We start from the raw sequence: 25,813 nt of genomic DNA, 5'->3' as shown, positions 1-25,813 counted from the left end.
GAAATACATGTATCAATGGTTTGATAATATAGGATGGCTGTGTTATACTTTTCAGCCTCATTTAGTTCAGTAAGAAATTATGTCTGTCACTGTAATACACTCTATCGACAGCAGGTGTCTCTACGCCCTTACGTAAAACAATCTAACTCAACTTTGTGTACTATACAAATAAAACACTGCATCTTAAATAATAAAGCAGATTTACAGTTTAATGTCCAATGCCAATTTGTGCCATACATCATCTGGAGGAAAACTTCTCAATTATAGGCAGAGGTGCAAACAGAAGGCACTCTTAACCACTTCTGTCATGGTGGTCGTGAATCAATGCCGCTCTGTCCTCCCCCTGGATGCACAAACACTCCTGAATCAATGCTGTTCCATTACGGTGGAACACAGGCTCATCTTTCAGGCCGGGCCAATAGCTGACACCTGACATCTGCTAACATGAGAGCAACTTGACTGTGACTGTGGATCAATGGCTGCCCTCCAACCCTCCCTTTGCCCTGTTTTCATTCAGCCTTGACTTAGTTTAGTTATCTCTATCCTCCCTTCTTCCTCTCCAACTCTGACACTGATAGTTCTATTGATCAGTGACTGTCAAGGGATGATGTGAATATCTAGGCTGAATGGCAGAGGGCACACTGCAAAGATACTTCTGTGTTAGTGTTACCCATGTCCACGAGTACATGCACAACCACACAGCAGCTACACACCACACTCAAAATTACAGACATAAATAAACAAACCAAAACAAACACTAAAATCCACAGACCATCTGTGTGTGTGTGTGTGAGTGTGTGTGTGTGTGTGTGTGTGTGTGTGTGTTTCAGAGATGTCACAGGGAGATGAGACAGTACAGGGGTCTGTGTGTTGCTTTAACCACAGGATTGCGGCTGATTAAGGGAGGGCTTGGCTCATGCGGAGCCCACCAAAGAGGACTACAGACAGGCCACTGTGAGCCACGCACCACGTCTGTCTGACCAGACCTACTCTGTGCCTGAAAGTGTGTGTGTGTGTGTGTGTGTGTGTGTGTGTGTATACGTGTGTGTGTACGTAGACTTCACAAACTCAGTGGTAAGTGCAGACAGTACCACATAGGCTGCCATTGGGCCATACAGTTGTGTGTGGGTGTTACTACTTACAAGTGGGAAAGTGAGGCCACATCGTTGAAGATGCCATCAGGAAGCTCTGAGATTTCATTGCCATGGAGGGACCTGAGGGGGCGATGGAGAAAGAAAAAAAGAACAAAATTATGACCATGAACATGTTTCGTTATAGGAAAGAAATGTGCTTTCCTTTGTACTATAAGAGTTGAAATGATTAGATGATTCATTGATTGACAGAAAATAAACTATTTTAATAATCAATTAATCACTTGAGTCACATTTAAAGCAAAAAACATTATCTCATTACAGCTTCTCAAATGTGAAGATTTGCTGATTTTCTTAGTCTTCTATGATCGAATAATGAATATCTTTACTCAAACAAAACAAGCTATTTGAAAATGTCTTCTCTGGAAAAGAGGCTCTGTGAGTCTGTAAAAGACTGGTATCAAGTTTCTATGTGCGTCTGGCTGGCAGGGCCAACTCCCCCCTCCCTCTGTACCACATGCAGGACATTGAAAAACATTAGTGTAATTGTGTGTGTGCAGATTGACAGGTATATTTATGTGCTTGCATATTTGGGAACATGCATGTATATTAATGTTTGTGTGCATTTACACTATATTGTATATACTGTTATTTTCCTTGATGTTCTCTGACTATCTAGGGTGACAAGCCAACATGGCTTAATGGCTAGATGACTGATGGCTGCTGTAATCTGTAGGGTCATTACCACCTCCAACCCTCAGCTGACCGCATGCTAATGTTACCACAGCTCAGTCTGCAGTCCCAATACATGACACGTCTGCTCTGTATGCCTGCATGATGAGAACTGATGTATAAACAGTCTTTGAAACCTTACTTCCTTCTTTGTTTGATCTGTGAATTACCACTAAGCTGAGGACGAGCCAGGGGAAAGGCTACAGAGAGCAAAGCTGGTCAATGTAAGGATGCATAGCTGTGCTCAAGTATGAAAGGGAAAATATACAATGTTACCGTCTGAGACAACAACTTAATTGGCCTGTGTGCAGGGGAGAATGCTTATTAGTGTAGAGTGAGTAGTTGGGTTGTGGTAGTCGGAGTTAGGATACTGAGGGCATGAAGCCAGCAGCAGCGTGCCAGCTCGGCAGAGATCTCATGGGAGAAAGGAGCCAGGGAGTCTCCAGGAAGAAACCTGATCCGCTCTCCTGCTAACATTCTCTCTGTGTCTTTTTTACTTTTCTTTTCTACAGCTGTATATCATTACATCACTCCATCTTACCTATGTCAACATATCTCTAGCCTGGCACAATTCTTAGAATGGAATTGCATTTTATGTTTCTGGACAGGCAAAATGTGAGGGTTTATGACTAAAAAGAAGTTCTTTGCACAGGCTGTCCAACTGAACATGTTCAAAATGGCAAAAGGCTTGTTTACCTGCAACCAGTTAATAATATTTTTGTGATTCTGTGAGTCCTGACATACATTTTTATCATGTGATACAGGCATTTACCCACAGCAATGCAACTAACAGATGCAAGTGCAGTTTGAGAATATGTCGGGTTGATGTCATTTGTTGCAGGCTTTTACTTTCTTTTCTGTTCTTTTCCTTTATCACTCTCTGTTTATATCACTTTCTTTTCTCACAGCTTCCCACCCAGGTCTTGGTGAGCCACGCCCTAGCCCTGTCTCAGCTCACTCACCTCACACTTAATACCCAGCAGGCCAATTAGCAGCTTATTAATCTGCAGCTCAAACCACAAGCATTACACACACACACACACACACACACACACACACACACACACACACACACACACACACACACACACACACACACACACACACACACACACACACATATGTACACTTGCACCAAACCACACCACGCCCATGCCAGGCTCAGACCCCTGGTCTGTTTGAAGCCCTGAGCGTTAATGATTCTTCTCCTCTTTACTGCTCTGTAAAGCCAAAGGTGCAGCTGTATAAAGGCTTTTGCACCTCAGTGTGTGTGAGTGTGTCCCGTTCGTAGCCGGCTTTGGCATCTCACTGTGGTTTTCTATGAAGCTTCCAACTTTGAACTTTGAACTCGTTTAAACTATTAAATGGAGCTCATTGTCGCTTCAGTTTTGTGGCACTCACGCAGCCTTGCTTAGTAAAAAATAAAAAAAAAGCCATGGCACCAATTGGCATTTAATGGGAGGCTTATGATTGATCACACCAGCAGTAAAGACATCAAAGTTTTCTGCTTCATTTGGACTCCCTTCTGACTGAGACAATAAGGTAGTCCAGACAGTCTGTGCGTATGTGTGTGTGTTTCCGAGCTTGTATATAGTTCTAAGCCTGTGTGGTGTGTGTGCGGCGGGTGGTGTTGGGGGGAGCGCCTCACATGGCGTCTAGCACACTTGCAAATATTTTAAAAGTAAAGGTGGCGTGAGTGAGTAAGAGCAGAAGTAACGGACGCAGCTTCATTAGAGATCAAAGCGACGCGCCCGGGCTAGCAAGGAGTCATCAGCTAATGATGACCGAGTTTCACTCTCATTCCACGCTAAAAGGGCTCTTACGCTTTGTGCCTCGTAATGATTTGGACTTTAGTCGAATCCTGCCGTTAAAAGAGGCTTTGTTGAAGCTTTGTTGTCAGTAGTAAAAAGTGTGCCTGCTATGAGCACACATGGAAGGCCGATAAGTCTACTCCCACACACATACTAACGGGCACCCAGCCAGTAGATGACAAACATATAAGCTATGCATACAGGCGTGCGTGCGCGCACACACACACACACACACACACACACACACACACGCATAATCTCATAAGGAGTGCTGCTGGGCCTGGTCTCTGTTTCTCCTTCGCAGAACTAAACTGTTCATTTGAGTTAAAGTGTGAGGCATCCAGCTGCTGTATCTTTGGATGCAGGTCCAAAGATTGGTTTTGGTTTCGTCATTTATCTGTCGAACGTATTTACATTCTATATCTCAGTTATTTAGCAGACCGATTCAACCACGGGGAGCCCATGGTCACTGAGAGTGCACAATCAAAGATTTCATAACTTCACAAAAGCCCGGAGGCAGAGTCAAAACCATTACAGTTAGTGGGGCAAAACATTCGCTGGTAATCAGTGTCAAAGTGATTTTGTACAGTGGGTTTTGGGGACTCGTGTTTGGCCCTGACGGTGAGGCGGTGATGAGCTTGGGGCGTTTAGAGGTGAACAGGCAGACTGGGAAGATGCCTGAAGATGAGGTGTGTGCAGGAGAAGAAGCTGGAACAACACTGCCACTGCCAATATTGCTGCCATTTAAACAGAGAAACTAGGTCGGAGGTTGTGTGTGTATGTGTATGTGTATGTGTATGTGTGTGTGTGTGTGTGTGTGTGTGTGTGGGGGGGGGTGTTCATAAGCTGTCATAAGCGTTTAGACTGTGTTTCAGTGCACTGGAGTCAATCAAAGATTCTCAGCATCTGCTGCACCGCCTCTGTAGTCAGTGCAAGCTGCAAAAATATCCTCCTTAATAACTCATTTAGTCTGAAAGTGAGTCTTATCTTGTTTCAGTACTTGTCTTTCAAAATAACTTCAACTGCCTCAAATGAAGATGCTGTTCTAAGCATTAGCTATGTGACAACAAAGAAACAGTTCAAACATTTGATTTGCATCAAATCTCTCTAATAGCAAGATACATAATGTATTAAAAATAGGATTTTAACCTAATCTTAACCCTAGTCCGATACATTAAAATGAACACACACATATGTCTGCATGCGTTTAAAATATTAAAATAAACTCACAGCAGTCTGAGAGAGTGAAGTCCACTGAAGGCCATTTTGGGGATGCAACGCAGGGAGTTGTAGCTCAGGATTCTGCAATGTAAAAATAATTACATATGCATGTATGTAAAATTCATCTGTTTCCATCCTACTGTCAGCACCGGAATGAAATACTAGCTCTTGGCTGAGGTTGGTCAGGACTTACAGGGTGGTGAGTTGGCTCATGTTAGCGAAGGACGAGTTGGTCAGGGAGTTGATCTTGTTGTTGCTCAGGTCTCTGCAAGTAAAATTTAAAAGGCATATGCTTACTATATTGATCTGCACAATTAGACAGAGGAGGCAGACAGACAAGTACTTACACCAGCTGTAGGTATTTGAAGGTAGACAGTTCCTTTGGTACAACACTGAACTGGTTTCCATCCAGGTACCTGAACAAAATGACACACAGTTAAGTAAAGAGTCAGTGGCAAAAATGTTCCATTCAGACCAAAATACGATATATATCCTGAAAATATAATATTTTCACAATAAATCTGAGATTGCTGCTGAGAAAGACTGTGTGATATAGCTCCAGAATAGCTACAATGTGGATATTGTTATAAGACAGAAAAAGAAAAAATAATAAAGGGGAGAACTAAAAGTCTAAAATGAGTCTAGAAAAGTCAATATGTATTCTTTCACTCACATTCTAAAAAGGTAAATTGTCCTCTAATTTCAAGATGAAAAGTACTTATTGAGGGGTTGCCAAACTCTATCAAGGCAGCATTGAATTATATTAACGGATGGTGCCTTATCTTATATTATATATAAACTGGTGTTAAAAGTTCATTTAATTCTACATTTGGACATTTTATTCTGCTTTTTGTGAGCCGATTAGTTACACTTTGTGAACTGGTTAGGTAGTTATTGCAGGACATCACACTTTTTACACAGAACATGTTTTTTTCAATTTGATCTAATGTCACACCAAACAGCAGATTGTTTTGTCTTTCAATTACTTTTTTCAGATGTTTTTACATGATGTCTCATGTCTGGAAGTAAGGCTAAGCCTCCTGTATAAGTATTCTGATTCCAGACACATACTGGGTTATTTTAATATTGGGACAGAATAGCTGGGAAAGACGGCAGACTTATTACATTCAGTGACGTTTTTGTGAATTTTCTTTTTAGCAGTATTTCCTGAATGTGACCCAGCAGCACATCACTTTTTGAAGTGACAGAGGTACAAATGCTTGAGTGTGTGTTAACATACTCCACCACAGTTGACATCATGCCTGCAGGGATGCAACCACCCTGTTGACTGCCAACACAAAGTACTACCAGAGGGCTGTCACCCTGATAAATGAAAGATATAGAGTCCTGGTCCCTCTGAGCGGAGCTGCAGGGGCTTTTTCCTGCTATTGTTGTTGACTGTACTCTATGCGGGAAGGGCTGGGGGGTTGCTTTTTTAGTTAGGGGGGCCCTTAGGTTCAGAAGTAATGATAGGTAATGACGGTGCAGAAGACACTTAGGATAATGATGGAGTAGCAAACTCTCCAGAAGACTAGATGAAAGCCCAGAACAGAGGGGCACACCTGGTCACACCTGCTGGGACAATGACCGGCCTTAAGGCTTTCACAGCGAGTGTGTGTGTGTTTATGTGTGTGTGTCTTAGTCTGAACCACTTGAAGCAGTATTGGAAAGTTCCAGACCTATTCCATTCCCTCCCCTTTCCATTGAAAACTGCTCATTAAAATGTCCTCTTGCTCCCCTATGCTCCTGTGGACAGGCTTTTGGCCCTCCCACAAATATGCACACACACACACACACACACACACACACACACACACACACACACACACACACACACACACACACACACACTGATGCTTGGCTCTGAGTGTGAGAGTGACATCCGTGCTAGCCCTGAGGGCTGCAGGGAACACTGAAGAAGAATGTCTGAGAGAATAACTGCAGGGTTTATTGACTCCTTTCCCATTCTCCAAATGATGAGATGCGTTTTCTTTACCACCACTGTTTTCACTAACTCTCATCTCTTTTATACCTCCTAAGCTCCTTTCTACCTTTTACAGTATATCATCTCCTTTGGATTCCTTTCCAGACCTGCCTCCATCAATACCAGACAAAGAAAAAATAATACCTGGAACTCAAACTGATAAGATACACATGCAATAAGCATAATTAATTCCAAGGAACTCACAGTTCAGTCACGTTTCTGGGAATGCCTTTGGGCAGCATGTGGAGATGCTTGTTACTGCAGCGCACCACAGTCTCCAGGCAAGTACATTCACTGGGACACTGGGGTCTGGGCACACAGCTTGACACCTCTTCTTGGCCTGGGAAAAAAACAAGGAGATAGAGCGAGTCAGATACCTGAGAGGAATAGAAAGGAGTAATGACCAAGAGGCTAGGAAAGACATGGAGGACAGCCAAAAGAATAGCTGTCGTCCCTGGCAAAAAAACAGTAGAAAGACAAAGGGAACCTAGAGGCAAGACAGTGCTAAAACAGCACAATCATTCAAGCTGATGGTGAGGCATTAAGACAATGAAAAAAGAGGAAGTGACAATTGTGAAAGTAAAATAAGACAGAGAGAGAGGAGCCTCACTAATGTAATATTGACCAGCAAGAGCAAAGAGTGGAAGCTGCCTGAAGCCTGAAGACAAAGTCTAACATTCATTCAGGTGCAAATAGGCTGACTGGTCAATAAGGCAAACAGCTCAATAGCTCCACTCAGCCCGGCATCGATCAGCAGCTTAGGAACTGCTGAGTAGCAATCTATTCCGTAAACAAAAGAGTCGCACAGTAGCGGCCATTATTAAAGATGATCTCAGACACTTTAAGCAGCTCTTGTTCATAATGTATTGTGGAGCAGAGTGCAACGTTAAAATCTTCATCAGTCAGACCCAGACAGGTAAGTTTCATACATAGTGGAGGTCATCTGCTATATTGGAGATGTTTATCTTCTTTTAAAGAGCCAGATTACTTCATTTAAAATGGAGAAGCTGCAACAAAAGTTCAGAGATGGTCTAAATAAGGACAAGCAGAATGAGACTCAAATCATGGCAGGCAGTTGGTTGTGTGTCTTGGCACCACCTACCCTCCTCACAGCGGAAGTCAGGCAGAGCCACATCCTGCAGAGGGATCTCCTTCAGAAAGGCAGGACGCTGGCAGCGAGGATTACCGGTCACAATCTTCCTACTCCTCAGCCAATCGCCGAGCCAGGCCAACCGGCAGTCACAGTTGAAGGAGTTGGCCAAAAGGTTACTGGGAGAAAGTGAGCGTAAGAGAGGTTGTAAAAGCACTGTAACATTAAAATGCACAATTAAAGCTAGGCTTGTGTGTATGCCAGGGTCTCACAGAGTGGAGAGAGTCTGCAGAGTGTCAAAGGCTCCGGGAGTGATTGTGGTCAGCTGGTTGTCGTACAGAGACAGCAGGCGGACATTGTGCAACCCTGTAAAACTGTCATTGTGGACGCAGCTAATCTTATTGTTCCTCAGCATCCTATAAAGAAAAGAAATGAAACACCTTAGCCTAAAGAATCTGAAATATTATCTTACATTTCAGAAATATCAACGTGCCTGAGTGTGTAATTGTATGTGTTTGTGCAGCACTCACAGCATGCGCAGTCCCTCAAGGCCACGGAACATTCCACTTCGGACCGAGTCAATCTGATTGGCCGTGAGGTGAAGCTCATTGACGGATGATGCACCTTCAAATGACCCATCTTCAATCTCTGTGATCTTGTTGTTGCTGAGGTTACTGCGGGCGGAAAAGCATGTCAGAGAAGTAAATTACTATTTAGAGAATGACTGTTGATAGTTAAAGTTAAAAAGTAATATTAAAGTTTTACTTACATTTTCTTCAGCTGGGAAAGGTTTTTAAACACTCCAGTTGCCTCCAGAGCGGTGATCTCATTGTTGTTAAGGCGGCTACAAAGAAAAAAGTTGAAATAGACAACTTTATTCTCATTTCTTTTCATGCTATCTCGGCTCAATTCTGTCTCATATCTTTTCTTGTTAGCAGTGTACAATAGACTTTTTTCCTGATTCCTTACAGTTCATAGGTGGATGAAGGGATATGCTCAGGGATCTTGGTGAGCTTTAGGTTGGAGCAGTCCACTACGTTCGACTCACAGCGGCACTTGGGAGGACAAACTGGATCACTGTTACAGGCATTATTCAGACGGGTGTCCTCTGTGCCTGAATAGGAGAAAAATCAAAACACACAAAATGACATCAGCTCTTCCCTATAACAATATATATGTGTCTCACTTTCCCATGATGCTCTTAGTCACGCATCCTCTTCCTCCACAGCTGAATGTCAGTAGTTTGTCCTGTTGTGACCTAAAAGGCAGCTTCCCTAACAAATCTTTAACCTTAGGCACGCTCAAGAACATCCTGCAGCTCTCCTACCATTCACAGGAGAGAGACAAACGGGTGAGGCCGAGGGGATGGAAGGGCGGGGGGGAGGGTGAGTCATTTTAGAGAGGTGATAGAGTGGGAGCAGTGGGGTGAAAAGAACTGTAGAAGGGTAGATTGAGATAGGGATGCCAAAGAGGATTTGGGCTGCCAGCTTTAATAAAGCAGAGCACCCAAGAGAGAGCACAGGAAGCGTGCGTAGACAGGTGAAGGCAAAGGAGAGGAGACCGTGGAAACAGAAAAAAGAGGGCATGACGGACATAAATGCATGCAAGGAAGAAAAGGAAGAGAAAAGTGAAAGGAGACAGATGAGAGAGAAATAAAAGGTGAGTGGCGGATGTGCAGAGAGACATCTGTCCTGATGGAGGAAGAGCAAGAATGAGGCAGCATGGGGAGTGTGGGACATTTTCCTGCACCTCCTCTGTCTATGAATAGACATTACGTGCCAAAAAGTGTGCTGCTAGTTACATCATGGCTGCTCAATAATGGAGCAGCGCTGGGAGCCACTTAGAACAGTGTGTGTGTGTGTGTGTCTGTGAGTGTGTGTATTGTGTCTCTGTGTCTGTGTATAAATGTGCGTGTGCATATGTTCCATTTAGATGGAACAGCCCAGCGTTTTCTGTTAGGATATGGTTTTATGTCCCGCTCGCTTTTTCACATGCTCACATCGGTGCATCTCTCTGCCTGAGGTTTGGAGATGACGTCAGCAGGACGCCGTAGGGCAACCAGACCACAATCCTGAGGAGGAAAACCTCAGACAACCAGGACAAAAATCCTACGGTTGAGTATCAAAAATCTGTCTAAATAAATGGAGCAACATTTGAAACCAGAACCTTAACCCAAACCCTCATCGTTGACTTTATTAGAATACAGTTGAAGAGTTAATTTGCATGAACAGAAATTACTTCCTCTGGCTGCCCCTGCAATGACTTTTTCTGAAGCTGTGTCACTTCTTAGAGTGGCTCAGTGGAAAGTGCAGATAGACACAGTAACGCAGGTCATTAAGGAACTTTCCCTCGCTAGGCCAGACAACAGGAAAAGGCATTTCCTGCTACAGGGGAAGCAATGAAAGTACAGCACAGTGCTTTGATCTTGAGGATGTAGAGGAGCCGGGGGAGATTCGTGAGCCTGAGTCATCGTCATCGTCACAAGTGCGTGGTGGGGACACTTTTACTGTCAGCAGATTTAAACGAAACCGGAGAAAACACATAGAAGAGGGATGAGGTTTTTCCTTCTCTGAGGCGCAAAATGACTCATCGCCGGAGTTGTTGAAGTTCTCATAATTCCTTGCAGCTTGGTTCTCATTATCAATTTATTATGGAATTCCCGTACTGTTGGGGATTTTGTGTGTTGAGTGCATGTGTGCGTATTGTGGAGGCTTTTATTGTTATCATTCAGGGAGGGTGAAATTCTCATTAATCACATTTGGCTTTGATCTTCCTTCTGCTTACATAGTACTCCCATTTGTTCTCTAAGCCAGTGTAGAGCTTTATCTCAGCTCAGCACACAAAGACACATTAATTTACACACACGCACGCGTGCGCGCACACACACACGCACGCGTGCACACACACACACACACACACACACATAAACACACACACACACACACACACACACACACACACACACACACACAGAGTTCGACACACATCACTGCTCCTCCTAGTTATTTTCTTGGAAGTGCTCTTGTTAAGAGGTCCGGAAACATCCGCTGATAGGAATCTGGGTCCTCTGGTGGGTTTTATTTTCTTTAGCTTTTACTGATAGAAAGGACACACTTTCCTTCCCCTTCTGTCCTTCTTTCCCTCCCTCCTTTTCTGCCCGTCTTGGTGAGTGACTGTCTGTGCTCATGCCAAAGCAAAGACCCACTTCCTGTGGACTCTATCTGCTGAGACTGTTAGGAAAACAGAGCTGAGGAGAAACAGACGCTATCACGTGTATATCCCATTAAGATGCACACATTGGTCCAGTCACTCATAGGCCCAATTAGCTGCTCTCATATGTATAAATACCTAAAGAGCCACTCCCACCAGTACACACATTTCAACTGATCTTTCCATACCCAAAGTTTCTTCTGTGCAGATCATTTCCACTGTAAATCCTACCATCATCCACATTCAAAGTGGATTCCAGTTCATTACAACTTGGGTCTTTCATAGTTTTGGCCATTATTTCAAAAACTTATGGAGGTAAAACCAAAAGTGAGAGCATGGAACTGTTGGCAATAATCCCTCATTGAGCAGGAAAATTGTGTGGACATTACTACCGCATGTATGGTAGGTCAAAGTTGAACTACAAAATTGGTTTGTATACTGTGATAGCAATAAACAGTAAACAGAGGCAGTTTGGATAATAATTTTGCCTCTTTTTTGTTTTCTCTTCCACATAAGTTTGTTTAAACTGTTTCTTTCCCCGTCTGACTTATGTTTTAGCAACGGTGCCATGGTACCAGCTCTCAGCAATTAACTTGGTAAATAAAATGTAATTATCACCGAAAGAAATGATGGCAAAACTATGAAAATAAGACCCAAGGTGTAATAAACTGCAATTATCCTTTAACCTGTGGGAGAGTTTTTCTTAAATGAAGCGTAATGGAAAAATGGTGCTGCTACATTGCTGCAGGTAGACAATTAAAGGAAAGAGGAAGACAATGATAGGTGTGAACATTTACAAGCACTCACCTGGGATGAAGTACTGCTCTTTGGCTGTGATGGAGAAAAGAAAGAGGGACGGATGTCAGTGAGACCAGTCTGGCCTGCATAGCTGTGGTGTTGCTATGCCTCAGAACAGTCATATATAAAGCTTATATATGACGACACATGACTCAACGTATATGACACTTAAACAGAGAAGCCTAGTGCTGTCTCTATGTATGGCAAATGTGTAGGAACTAGTAATGATGTTAAAAGGTGGTAAATATTTGGCTGTTGCTAAGGACGAGTGACTGAGAGAGTAAGAGGGAGACAGTGAGAAAGAAAGAAAAAAAGAAAGAAAAGAAGGAAAAAGACAAAAAATGGAAAAGAGAAAAGAAAGAGAAAAAATATGCTTGGACTCCCTTCTTCAGCAGGTCTAGCCAAACAAATGAGGCTATAAAGAAGTGTGAAACCTCAGCAGTGCAGAGTGCCAGACAGCGTAGCACAGTGCATAAACACAATAGTGGGCAGAGGGTGGAGGGAGTGGGGATGGTGAGTCCCAGCTAGAGCAAAGCAGAGGAATGAGTGGATGAGGGGGTGTGAAGGAAACCAGATCCTGGCAGGCAGAGAGTGATGAGCGGGCAAGGGGAGATGGCGGCTGAGATTGGCAGAGGGCAGAGGAATGGTGGGCACGTACAGAAACTCTAGCCCTTATACCAGCCTTGACTGGTGATCTCAGCTCACTGCGGTTTGAATGTGAAACTAGACTCACAATGTGGTAATATGGAGGGGAAATGGAGAAACAGCGAATGATCCTTCTCTCCTTGGCCCCAGGTTCATCTGGGGAGATATTGATTGAGGAGCGCCGGCACAGCAAATGATAGGCCAAATAAAACCTTTTGCCAGGAATGATCACTCATTAAATGAGGTATGAGGTAGAGGGAACAACGCAGAGATAGCCACTCCCAGCGGAGAGAAAGAGAGAAAGTAAGAGTAGAGCAGTGAGAGACAAGTGGAATAAAAACAACAAAGCCTGCCTGAGAGATAGAAAGCCCCAGAGAGAAATAAGAGGGAAACAGTGACACAGAGCCACCAGCCTACCGGAGCAGCGGAACTTCTTGCTCTTGATCTGTCCAATACGTTTGTTTGCGAGTCGGCGAGGGCTGGCGCAGCGGGCGCCGCTGGTCTCGATGGGGTTGGAGCGCAGGTAGTCTGCCAGCCACTTCAGATTACAATCACAAATAAAAGGGTTCTGGGCCAGGTGACTGGAGAACAGAGAGGGAGGGGGGATTGGAGAGAAGGGGAACAGGTCAGACTTACTAAAGACTCTCATCTGGAACCCTAGAAACATAAGAAAATGCATTTAAATCATTGTGTATTGACTTTATGTTAAACCAAATCATAATGACATGATCTTATCATGTTAAAGGAAGAGTTGGACATTTTGAGAAATACACATATTCGCTTTCTTGTCAAGAGTTAGATGATAAAGTCAATACCACTGTACGGTCAATATGAAGCTACAACCTGCAGCTGGTTATCTGAGCTTAGCAAAAAGACTGGAAACCGAGAAACAGCTAGTCTGTCTGTAACTTTTTTAATGCTGTAAAATGTTTGAATGTCCAAATTAATGATTCTGGGCAAACTGTACTCCAAAAAAATTGTTACTGAAGTTCTACAAGTTTGGTCCCGTATAATGCATCATATATATTTAATAAGATCAGTTAGATAATTTTTTTATGTGATTTCTGCATAGATTTGATACATTGTGATGCACTCAATTAACTTCATGAACATTTTGGAGGCAGTAGTTTGTGCTACTGATGAATCATATTGTGTCTAGTCTCGCAATACCAGACCAGGATCTGGCTAGTCCACACAGCATTCCGGGATGGGAGAAAAACGTGCTCTGGTTTATTGGCATTTCTTTAAACCAATCACAGTCGTCATGGGCGGCACTAGGCGCCGGACTGAGCAATGGTGCCTCTGCAAATGGGAAGGAACTTGTTTTGGTGTACGTTCAAAGGTTGTTTAAGTCGTGCAACAGAAAACTCAGATTGGACAGGTAGTTTAGCTAGCTGTCTTGATTTACCCTGCAGAGATCTGAGGAGCAGATAACCATAGTCCTCATAAATCCACCGGAGTTTAAAATGCCAACACAAAGAACGCGTCATACAGAAAGATGTTTCCAATTTGTTATCAATAAATGGGGTTGACATAAGATTAGAAACACCACTCAGTATAATGCAATACAAAGGACCACAAACTACAGTGTCCAAAAATGACCATAAAATTTAATCAACATTTCTAAAACATTACTTAATTTTAAAGAGTGTGTGCTGTCATCCAAATTATGTAGTCAATTTGGATGACCAGAGACTGGGGGAAGGCTCGACATGTATTTTTACCCCTTTTCCAGAATGCAAGCAAAAGACTGAGACCCTTAAACCATGTGCCCCTGGTGCCTATATGTGTGTGTGTGTGGTGAGCCAAGGGGCAGCGCTATCCATCATCTTCAACAGGTGTCTTAATGTCTTGTATTTGCATACATGTATATAGATGAAAATGTCATGCGGTTTGTTTCAGACATGATAGAAGCCACAGTGTGGGGTCTGTATTGATAACAGTGTGTGGTTTGAATTGTTTATCGGAACAAAACAAAAAAGGAGACATTCATTTAACCGAATTGGTGCTGTCTGGGTAACGGTGGTGGAAAGAGAGGGTGTGGTGTGTGCTGTTTTTTATCTCGATCTGGCCGCAGAAGCTGTGTGTGTTCGCGTGTTTGTGAAGATGATAGATTTACTCTTCTCTCCACCTCATGATTCCATTCCTGTGTTATTACACAGACCTGCGAGTAAACAACTCCTGTGTTGGCTCATGTTTTATGGTGACGGATCAGTATGTGTCGGAGCGAGTGCAGCAGCATGTTCATATGTGCTTGTTTGACTCACAGGGTCTGTATAGCTCGTAGCGAAGTGAAGGTGCCCTTGGCAAGGGTTTGGATCTTGTTGTCGTAGAGCGATAGCAGCGAGAGATTCTGCAGGTCCTGAAAGGCGTTGGCACGAACGCAATGAATCTTATTGGCATTCAGCAACCTGAGAGAAGGGGGAAGAAGGGGGAAACAAAGAGGGAGGGAGGAAGAAGGAGGGAAGAAGGAAAAGAGGGAGGGAAGTAGCTTGTCAGAGTTTCTTTATGCATTAATTCATTATGCATTCCATCTAAAAAAATATGCACAGGTACAAAGTTTATTTGAAGGTTATGACTCCTTGACTGAGTGGGAGTAAAGGATGCCTGGTATTCAGTATATGTCTGCAGTGTATCAGCAGAGTGGCTGTGTGTGTGTGTGTGTGTGTTCTGCTTACAACAGTTGCAGGGCGTAGAGGCCGTCAAACACCCCCTTGGGCAGGTCGGTGATCTTATTTCCATACAGCACGCTAGGAACGACAACAACAGACACTTGCTTAAGACACGGGAAATGACAACAGCGTGGACATGCACACGCACAAACTCGGCTCTGGGCCACTTACAGGGAGTTGAGGGAGCGCAGGCCCTGGAAGGCATCAGGAGCTATCTCTGAGATCTGGTTGTTGCTAAGGTCTCTGCGTTGAAGAAGAAGACCAGAGAATTAGTTAAGGAAATTTAGGTTTTGGGAAAAAGTCCTTTTCTTGTGGGAGGTATGACCCCACTGTCACCAGGGTGTCACCCTCATAGGAAGGTGGGGTGGATGTAAGGGTCTCTGCATGTTGCTGGCAAGCAGTTGCAAATATAGTAAATGTAGTGTGAGCTGGATAAAGATGAGTTCCAGCTCTTTCCCATATTTGATGGTGCGTCCCTTCAAGGGATTTGATGAAATGGAGCGGGCTAGAATCTTGTAGCCAATCAAAACATTTGCTTGTATTATTTGTGGCCTATCCAGAGGCACTGTGTTGTATCATGGTGAGTGTTTGTGAGTAAAAATGGGGTGCAGGGCCAAAATCCAAAGCGAAATACAGTAGACTGCCTTTGAACATAGCTGTTGTTAATAGGATCCACAGGCCTCTCCCCACAGGATAACCACTAAGCCTGTGTGTCTATGTGTTTATGTGTCTGTGTGTGTGTGTGTGTGTGTGTGTGTGTGTGTGTGTGTGTGTGTGTGTGTGTGTAAGTAAATGCAACAGTAAATGAGGAACAGTGGGGCAGAAAGAGAGAAAGACAGATGGAGAGAGAGAGAGAGAAAGAGAGAGAGAGAGAGAGAGAGAGAGAGAGAGAGAGAGAGAGAGAGAGTTAATGGAGTATGTGGACTGAACTCCAGTCGACTGGATACCTTTGAAGGAAAATCATCATGTGGTGAAGAAGAGAGATATCTTCTCATTTGGGGGTAAGAGTTAAATAAGTAACCATTTGTCTTCTTGCAAAGGACTAAGGTTTCCTGGAAATGAAAACATGGCGAAGGAGCCAACATCTGCACTGGTGTGTGTCTGTAAACTCAGACACTGGTGTGTTTATGTATGTGTCGGTGTGTGACGGCGGGTACTGCTTCCCTGTCTTAAGGAGCGGTTCATGTGTAGGTCAGCCAAACTGGGACAAGGTGAAAGAGAATGTGTGTGGTTGGCATTTACTGGGAGAGAAGGACAGGCAGCGTCAGGAAAGGCATTGCACACATACCTCTACAAATAAACAAACAAATACACACACGTGTTACACACATGCGCAGAAGCCTATACCTATACCTTACCTATGTTATATAAAAGAATTTTCCATACATAGTAAATCAGAAACGCATACCACTAAATATAAAACATATATATGAACATCTGCAGAGCCTGACCCAGGAGAGTGAACATATTCATTATGATGTATCGATGCTGTCTACACACAGTGTATATTGAGGGTGTTGGACAGGCCGGGCCAGTGAGGGCACAAAGCCAGCTGAATCAACAGAGGCACTGAGGGTCAACACAGACATGCGGCCATGCATTGTTGTTGCTAAATGCAGAATCAGCAGCAGCAACAACAGTAGCAGGACGTGTCTGTTTGGAAGACCAGATGGAAGAGAGCAACACATTGTCACTGCCATTTAATCTGGCTTGTACACGTCTTATGAAAACCACAACAGTTTTTATCATATCTAATGAAAATAATAATTTTTTAAAACCACTATTTTTCTGTTTCTGGCTCAGTTTGGGGGGATTAAACTTAGACAGTTTCCATTTACTTAATTTGAAAACCTCACATTCTTGATTGACTCCACAATTTTTGTTCAAAAAATGGAATTATTTATGTTAAAAAAAATGTATTTCCTGTGAGATTAGAGTCAATGAGATAGCAGCTGCCCAATGCAGAGTACAGTTTATTTAATCTGGTTTGTACATGTATTACATATGAAAACATCTATTTCCTTTTGGTTTCTATATAATCTATAAAAACAGAAGTGTATATCATATTTATTAAAAAGAAATAAGCCTTTTTCTGTAATGTTTCAAACTTACTGTAACCCATTCAGTTTAAAGGTTTTCTTTACTTGATCAGAAACCTGACCAAGTTGATCCACACAACTGTCATATAAATAAATATTAATTTTGCTTGAGATTTGGAGCTACAATTAGACTGGTGCTCCAGTCTGTCAGCTGCTCTGTATTCACCTCATTTGAACTTTAAACTGTTCCGATGATAAAACAGTGAGGAATCCTTTAAGAAGAGCAAAGAAACTCCCTGCCCTTCCGTTTCCTTCGTTTCTGCTGCTACGTCGGTCAGGCCTGGTGGTGTTGGAGTTATGGGTTTGGCTGACTGGTGTGTACTGGTTGGGTGACCGGACAGCAAAACCACACAGTCTCAGCTACCATCCAGTCACTGTTCACTCCCTGAGAGAGTGAAGCCTCAGCCCTCATCCCAGCCGCAGTTTACAGTTTGCCCACGCAGGCACAACACACACACACACACACACACACACACACACACACACACACACACACACACACACACACACACACACACAGACTGGACACAACACTAGCCAGGGGAATACCAGTGTGCAGCAATGAAAGTTGAGAACTGTTATTATGCTCATGTAGCATCTGAGTGCTTGCTTTCCATGCCACCCTAAGTCTGAGAACAAGAATATGTTCTTTAGGCACAGACAAAATAAATACTTCATGCTCCTTAGGAGTGGAATGAGAAGACTGCCAAATGTCGCTTCTTTTTCCAGCCCTCAACTTCTTGTTCTCGTCTGTATTATTTAGCCCTGAGGTGAGTGTACTGCTGTACTTACATCCTACGCAGTTTCTTGTAGGGAGAGAAGGCTCCAGGAGGAACAGACTTAATCCCATTCTGCTCCAGACGTCTGGAGAAAAGAGGAGAACAGAGGAGAAAAGAGAAGAGGAGATGGAGATACCATCAGTTAACTAAACAATAGACTTCTCCATGGCAACATATTTGAGTAATCCTCCCATTACCTCTGACCCATGGTGATTGGCCTGATTATATTAGCGGAGATCTATACCCCAGCTGTAATAGGTCCAGGCATGTTGGAGTCATAACATCCTCAGAACCAATAAACAGTCTGAATACTAAAGTGCTGTGAAAAAGGACTGGAGGGGAAAAGGTTCCGTTTCGGGTTTGTGTGAGGGTGTTAAGGCCTTCAACCAAAAGTAATATTTCTTCTTGGTATAACATTTACAGTTTCCAGCACTTATGTTCTCATATGAGATCCTGAAATCAATAATGATCTCACTTGTTCTTGTAAAATGTGTCTTTATCCTCTGGCCGTCTGCAAAGTGTCCACTGAAACCTTTGCAGTGCGGTGAAATATGACTTATTTTAGTTTACTTTTTCCAGTGAGCCTAAGAGCTGCTGAAGCAAAAACATTGACAAGAAAAATGTCTCATTATAAAAATATATAACTAAAACTAAAGAATGAAGTGAACACACAGACAAACATACAATTGGTTATTTAGAACAGAGCAGTCACAAACTCTAATGAGTCTCAGATGGTCTTGGGGAACCAGACATCACTAAAGCCCATTAGTGTGGGCATGCATGTCTGTGTGTTTCAGGCCGGCTGCTACTTAGGACCCAGCTCAGTCCCAGACCAATTCCCTGGTGTATCTGGCAGAGGGCTGTTTATCTGCAGGTCACTTCACAGCTTTTAAAACTGTCCTTAACAAGGCTTAGCCGGCCCCGGAGGGAGTCAGCTGTGGGCCTGTCTGGTTGTCCTACCATGCTGCCTCCCAGCAGAGGAACTGGCTGTATAAGAGGAGGCATGGGCCTGTGCAAGGTGTGGTAGTCCAGTGGCTGTGACGGAATCTAAAAATCATTAAAATGCTATTTGTCACCACAGGAAAATGAGAAATATTTAAAGATCTGCAAAACTCCTTGGCAAACAGAACATTGTTGATATATTTAACCATCACTATCTTAAGTATGTGACTTCTTGACTCAGGGCCATTTCCACATGATTTAATTATTCTATTAGAGACATGTCAGATTTATTACATGCCTCTTAGGCCTTCTGCATTGCTATGTTTATGTCTATTCATGGGGGGGGGGGGGGGGGTGAGGGTAAATGTTTTGTTAGACATTCGCCACAGCCACTTAACAGTAGTTGAGTTTCCAGATTTTTCAATCAGGAATCTTTTCCCTTTAAAGAAGTGGGTAGGAGCGATATAGGAGCGTAATTGACATTCTTAGGATAGCAGTGATTCCAGACCACAGATTCCTGCGGTGTCCATGCTCTTTATGTCTGTTTTTGTCTGCCTGTCCCAATGTGTCCGTGGATTTACAGCAGAGTGACAGCGCTGTGGTTCCTTTGCCCTCACCATGCGGCTGAGTGCTGGGCCAAGTGGCTTTAGCGCCTTCTCCCATCAACCAGTCTGTCTGACTGGTCCAAACCAGTCTGGCACTCTACATGCTGTTTGCATGTGTTTCAGCATCTACATGCTGTGGTACTCCGGTGTGTGTCAGCATATGACAAAACCTTCTGAGCCAGACAAGGGCACACAATGCTGTCTGACAACTTTTTAGCACTCGCGTTTGAGGCTCCTCGCAGATCGATATGTGCAAACAACTTAATCCCTCCAATCAACAAAGGAGCTCCTTCGTCCAATCAGAAGAGAAAAAAGAAACAATCTCTCAGAGTTGCCTTCGGACGGACAATCAATGGTTCCAATCCAATTTGTCAGGCACAACATTTGTATGTGTGTCTGTGAGGTGGTGTTTGTGTCAGCCCAATCAATTGTCCTCATCCTTTTCATTAGGGTCTGAGCATGGTTTTCATTTAGGGGAAACACATTAGGCCTTTGGGTATTCACCCAGTGCGTGCGTGATTCAGAAATTGATGGCAGGACCGCAGCAGCGGATGAAAGGCGGGGGGGATTTTTATGGCAGAGTTCAGTCATTGCAGACAGAGACCATGGTGCATAATAATCTGTTGTGGTAGTGTTTAGGCTAACTGGGCCTGGTCTCACAAGAGAGGAGTACAGAAACCAGCTCACATCCCAAAAGCTGTAAACACAACACTGGCATTCATTAGGAGAGAGCAGGGCAGGGAGGTTGCAGTTCTCCGATTTGAACATAATGAGAGCAGCATGTGTGTGTTTGTGTGTGTATGTGAGTTTCCGAGTGCCTCATTAACAAGGCATTAGGCTGGCCTTGATACCCAGCAGCCCGCCTTGCTGTAACTGAAACTGGTTTTATAATGAACTTCAAGCACAGATCAAACCTGCTGCACCAAATTACTGAGTGGAGCCCGCCCCCCCCCATCCCTCTTTATTCCTACACCGCTGATCTGCCTCCTTTAACCTGTCTGTGGTGCTTTGGTAAGCCAGGAAAGACGGAGATGTGGAGAAAAAAACATAAGAAAGAAGGAGAAAGAGTAAAAGAATGAGTGTTGTGGGAATAAAACCTGTAAGGTAAGGCTCTGATGGGCAGGACAAGAGGAATGCCCATGATGTAAAGCAGTGTTTCACTCTGGTCTTGTAAACGATGAATCAGAACATACTGTAGTAGAGTTTATTAGCAGGATGCCGTTAAAAAACAATTAGTTGTGAAGGGCAGGGAGACTTTTAATATGTTTTTACTCATCTGCTCTGCAGAGAGAATCTACTGTCTATAAAACCTGTGCATGGTAGAGCTATCTTTCAGCCATGTCCCTGTTCTATCATTAGTGCTGCTTGCTGGTTATTGGGCTCATAGATCAAATCAGCCTCTACAAGATACTCCACTTGTGGAACATTACAACTGGAGGGCATGGCGAAGAGGTCCAACCCACATGGCAAAAACTGAGAGGCAAGGGTGAGGATGAATTATTTACATCTGCAACGTCAATATGCAGCATGTGTGAAGACTTTTAAATGATTTAAAATGCCTCAATATTTCTTGGGTGGTCATTCAATTAGATAAGAACACACAGAAGTTTGTACCGCATGTCCAAATTAGGAAATTGAGAACACCACTGCACTAGAAATGGGTCAGGGTTGTTGGGGAACATGGGATCTGTGACTTCCATATAACTGGGTATTTATAAACAGACCCCATTGGGAGGAGGAGACCTAGAAACTTGCTGTGTCCTCCTAACTACACACATGCTCCTTGGAAGAACATGCAATGCGACCGCTGGCTTTCTCTCTTCATCCTCCCTTTTTCTCACTGTGCATAAATCATGGTGTGGCTGTACCATTTCATGCCGACTTCTGCCGGAGGCATTAAACCCCTGATAAAGAGAGTAAAAGCACTACCTTGAAAAGTCTAGCCGTGCATTCCTGGGAATTACGGTAGACTGATAGCATGTGGGCTGTAAACAGTTAATTCCCAGACAGATGTTGGAGGACTGATAAACTAAGGGAAGGATGATAGCAAAGCGCTTGCATGCGGTTCACAGCCATCTGAGCCGATAAGAGCATGCAGCCTCAGTTTTAAGTCTGCACTAAGTCTGCATGTGTATCAGTGTACAGAAATGGATGGATGTCTCCCTGTCAGATGATGCATGGTGAGAAAAGCAAGCTAGAACAGCATATGTACATAAAACATGCATGTTTAAATCCTCTCAGCCCTGTTAGAACCCAGCATGAGCATACACAGACAGATAGAAATGGAAACACATACACATCTTTAATGCGCACACACAAACAAATGTCCTTCAGTGCCATGCTACAAAGAACAATGCAGCTGTAGGTCTGCTGCTCAGATTGCACTGACTGTGCTGAAACATTGAAACTGTCTCAAATTGACAGATCCAAGTAGTTCTCATGCTCATCTGCTGTATCAGATCGACACTGAGCTGTATGATTGATAGCAAATATTGATTTGTTAAAAAAAAGTATAACTTTTGCATCTAAACTTATCTGCAAATCTATATATTTAAAAAAAAATTCCCCATGAAAACATATTTTAAGGTAGATTGCAGTTAACATGTATTGTGCTTACATCTCAGCCATGGTGTCAGGCAGGTTGGCTGGGATGGCGGTGAGACCTTTCCCTCTACAATCCACGATGTTGTTACTGCAGGTACACATGGCGGGGCAAGAGCCTCCGCCGATGCTGCACGGCTGAGGGCTGGATGATTCCTGGTGACCTGAAGTGAAACAGAGAGAAGAAGAAAAAAAACTACATGAGAAGTGAAACAGGAGGAAAATGTGATTGAGAAAAGAGGAATATGCAGCTCATACAGGTGTGTGAGCATATGTGGATATGGTTGGTTTCAATGAGAGCAGCACGACTCTCAGCAGGATTACAGGGTGAGATTGTTTGCTGGAAGATTTGTGCGCTGACATGGAGCAGCTCCTGCACTCATGTGGAGCTCAAACTCTTCCACAGCTGTTCATGTCATCAACCCTTTGTGCTTTATAAAGTGAATTGCAAATGAACACACATTCCCAGGGATGTTGTGACATTGAGAAAAAGAAATAAAACATCCTACTCGACTTTATTGTAAAGCTGTACATCCTTGGGAAACTAGGTTATCTATCAAAGGAGTGCCACAGTATATTGAGAGGAGAATAAAGACATGAATAATAGAGTTGGAGCGGTGATTGAAGGCCTCCCAATAACAACCATTGATCTCTCTGCAAATTTTCCTCCTGAGTCTGCAATCTCTGGGTGGAATTGATGCCATTCTGCACATTCAGCTATACGACCCCCCTCCTCTTCACTTCCATTTGTTCTAAAACACTTCAACTTTTCAATTTACATACAGAGCACACAACCCATCACGCTGTCTCTAGATACCTGTTCAAATAACTGCAGCACCGCCAACGATATGGTGAAGATTGGGCGCTTGCACTGCCAGTACGACATGTTTGGTATGTGTGTGTGTGTGTGTGTGTGTGTGTGTGTGTGTGTGTGGATGTGTGAGCCTAACCCAGATAAAATGAATAAAACAGACTTTTAAATGGCCTCATTTACACAGCATTACTAATCCGAGTTTCAAACCATGAATATTTGATTACCTTCCTATCTATCACTCAGCTTGTGTGGAAAATGTTGGCGAGAGAGAGAGAGTGAAGTGGAGATAGAGATTCAGGGAGGAAGACAGAGTGAGTGATGATGGAAGTCAGTGAAAGAGAAAGCACAGTGCTCAAAACTGCACTCCCTAAAACAGAAAGAAAGATCGCTGCCAAACTTTATGCTTTACCATGAAATTACTGGCTCTAGCTCTTGGACCATAAACCAATATGCCTTGACAGATCAGGTAAACACAACAAATATCATCAAGAGCGTGAATCAACACTCGCACAGACGCTCAACCTACATGATCTGAGGCCCTGTGATCTGGAATGGCAAAACTTTGACAGATCTGGGATCAGGTGTAGGGCAGAGAAGAACTCCCTTCTGATCTAACATGGCATATTTGACAGGCCTGGGATCAGGGAGAGTGCAGAGCACAGCTGGAGCGGCCTTAACAATGACAGCTCTCTGACAGGTATACTTGAGGTGAAGCTGTTTGATGTAAGCTCGTCCCCTGTTCCTCCTGCTGCTGTTTTCCCCATTATCTCTTTCCCATCCACCATTTCTACCACTCTATTCCCGTCCCATTTCCCTTGTTTTATTTGCTTCCACCTTTCTATCACTCTCCCCTCCTCCAGCTGCTCTTTTGGCTCTCTCTCACTCCTCTTAGCATCCTCATTTTGAGCCTCTCCACTCCTGTACCTCTGCCAATGACTGTCACCACAACCCATTACCTCCTGTCCATTTGCTCGCAAGTCTTTATATTTTACCTCACTCCACCTCATTTCTCTCATCATTTCAAAATGTTATCACTGGCTTCTCCCCATTTGTCTCTTTTCTCAAATCCCCTGCCGCACAACAGTTGGGTTCACCAGCTCTCTCACTTTTGTCCCTCTTTATACACTCATTTCTTCCCTGTTTCCCACTAGAGGAGTTGTATTTTATTCCACCCCTTGAAGCAATTCATTACTCACTGCTCATTTCAAACACAATATTTTTACTTCATTTATTATTCCCTGGGAGCAGTAATTCAGAGCAATAGTCATTAATTTTATGTCATATAACCCTCAAAGCTGCTTCTAACTTTTTGTTACTTCTCCTGTAAATTATAAAGAGGGTTTAGGTATAAATGTTTTGCTCAATAAAATAACTGCGAAGGCAATTGAGACAAAAACTTCTCTAATCTAAAAAAGAGTCAGAGGATTATGAGTAATTAGGATAAAAAAAGCTTTGGCCCATCATTTTCACTTATTATTTCAATGAGATACAGATCTTCACCCAGATTTGAAGTCTTGCAGTAATATTGTTTGTTTCCTGCTGTTTACCTGTTTAAACTAAACAGGATCAGTATGTTGTGAGAAAAGCTCATAAACTGCCTCTGGTTATAGAAACGGGAAAGGGATGACACCCATGAGCTGCTGGTCATGCAACAGAGCCCCTCTAAGTAATTAAAAATTAAATGAAAAGTGTTTGCTCTGTAAATGTTATTTTGAAAATCCAATTTTTATAAAAAATTGCTTTAAAAATAATGAGCCAAAACCACGAAAGGACTCTTGTTTTGAAGAACTGCTCATTCTGAAAACACAAAATGGAGACTTATGTTGTACTATGTTGTACTGTTTAAATGCTGTATCTAATAAAATATATGGGGAAAAAAATAAAAAATAATGAGCCATAGATTGGATTAGGTGTAGGGGATTCTTTAACTTTAATTCGATTTTTTAGATCGATGAGAAAAGACTGCCTGGAAAAATACATTATTCCTCAAAGTGAAGCAGTAAATATGTTACTCTGCTCATTTCTAAAATTTACAATATTGTGAGGTGTCCCTGCCAAATACTGGGAGTGATAGTCGTTGAGTCAAAATACTGAGAGTGCTGCAGAATATCATCATAATTTGCAAAAACTACGCACTGTACCCCATTTTCCTTATCCTGCCTCTCACAGCAACAACATGCCTCTCTTTTTCCCTCTTCCTCTTTTCCAACTGAGCGCCACCCCGCCCCAAATCCCCCGCAGGTGGCCTGGCCTGGTCACAGCACAGACTACGTACACAAGTATATGTGTGTGTATGTGTGTGCCAGCAAGCCAGTCCCTAATGAGTCCTTCACTGGGAGTTCAACTTCTGGTCACTCTTCCACTCTACGAAAGAAACTGGGAGTATGTTTTTTGTGTGTAAATGCATGACCGTGTATTTATGCACAGAAAGGCAGAAATACACATCAATAGATTTTGTTTCATCCTATTGTTTGTCTTGCATAAAGAGAATGACCATTCGCTATTGAGACTCACAGAGAACCAATCAATCTACTACAGTTTTCTTTACAAACTCTTACATGTTAAGGAAGCTAATATCAGGTCAACCTCAACTTTCTGTATCTGTGTCCTACCATATCCCAAAGTTTCCCTGACACCCATGGCTCCCCTTACCTATCTGGAATCGTTACACTCCCACGCTTTGAGTCTCTTTCCCTGGGCGATGAATAGTTAATGATCT

At 43.2% G+C, this 25,813-nt stretch overlaps 1 protein-coding gene across 1 annotated transcript in view; it reads right to left on the bottom strand.

Moving 5' to 3' along the window:
• Positions 1-22,388, bottom strand: part of LOC114571823 (slit homolog 1 protein-like) — a 29,259-nt gene extending 6,871 nt beyond the window's left edge. Inside the window, exons 1-17 of the mRNA XM_028603019.1 lie at positions 22,297-22,388; positions 18,146-18,217; positions 15,426-15,497; positions 15,261-15,332; positions 14,850-14,993; positions 13,000-13,163; positions 11,947-11,970; positions 8,899-9,043; positions 8,699-8,773; positions 8,460-8,603; positions 8,202-8,345; positions 7,942-8,108; positions 7,044-7,179; positions 5,203-5,271; positions 5,049-5,120; positions 4,865-4,936; positions 1,143-1,214 (exon numbers count right to left, since the gene is read on the bottom strand). Coding sequence (XP_028458820.1) covers positions 1,143-1,214; positions 4,865-4,936; positions 5,049-5,120; positions 5,203-5,271; positions 7,044-7,179; positions 7,942-8,108; positions 8,202-8,345; positions 8,460-8,603; positions 8,699-8,773; positions 8,899-9,043; positions 11,947-11,970; positions 13,000-13,163; positions 14,850-14,993; positions 15,261-15,332; positions 15,426-15,497; positions 18,146-18,217; positions 22,297-22,385 — 1,733 coding nt within the window. The 5' untranslated portion in view covers positions 22,386-22,388. The remainder of the gene's footprint in view (positions 1-1,142; positions 1,215-4,864; positions 4,937-5,048; positions 5,121-5,202; positions 5,272-7,043; positions 7,180-7,941; positions 8,109-8,201; positions 8,346-8,459; positions 8,604-8,698; positions 8,774-8,898; positions 9,044-11,946; positions 11,971-12,999; positions 13,164-14,849; positions 14,994-15,260; positions 15,333-15,425; positions 15,498-18,145; positions 18,218-22,296) is intronic.
• Between the last annotated feature and the right edge of the window lie 3,425 nt (positions 22,389-25,813).

The sequence above is a fragment of the Perca flavescens genome, chromosome 17 (genome assembly GCF_004354835.1).
Source record: "Perca flavescens isolate YP-PL-M2 chromosome 17, PFLA_1.0, whole genome shotgun sequence".
In the NCBI taxonomy this organism is placed as follows: Eukaryota; Metazoa; Chordata; class Actinopteri; order Perciformes; family Percidae; genus Perca; species Perca flavescens.
The sequence above is the reverse complement of the archived record's forward strand: the minus strand, read 5'-3'. Positions and strand labels throughout refer to the sequence as shown.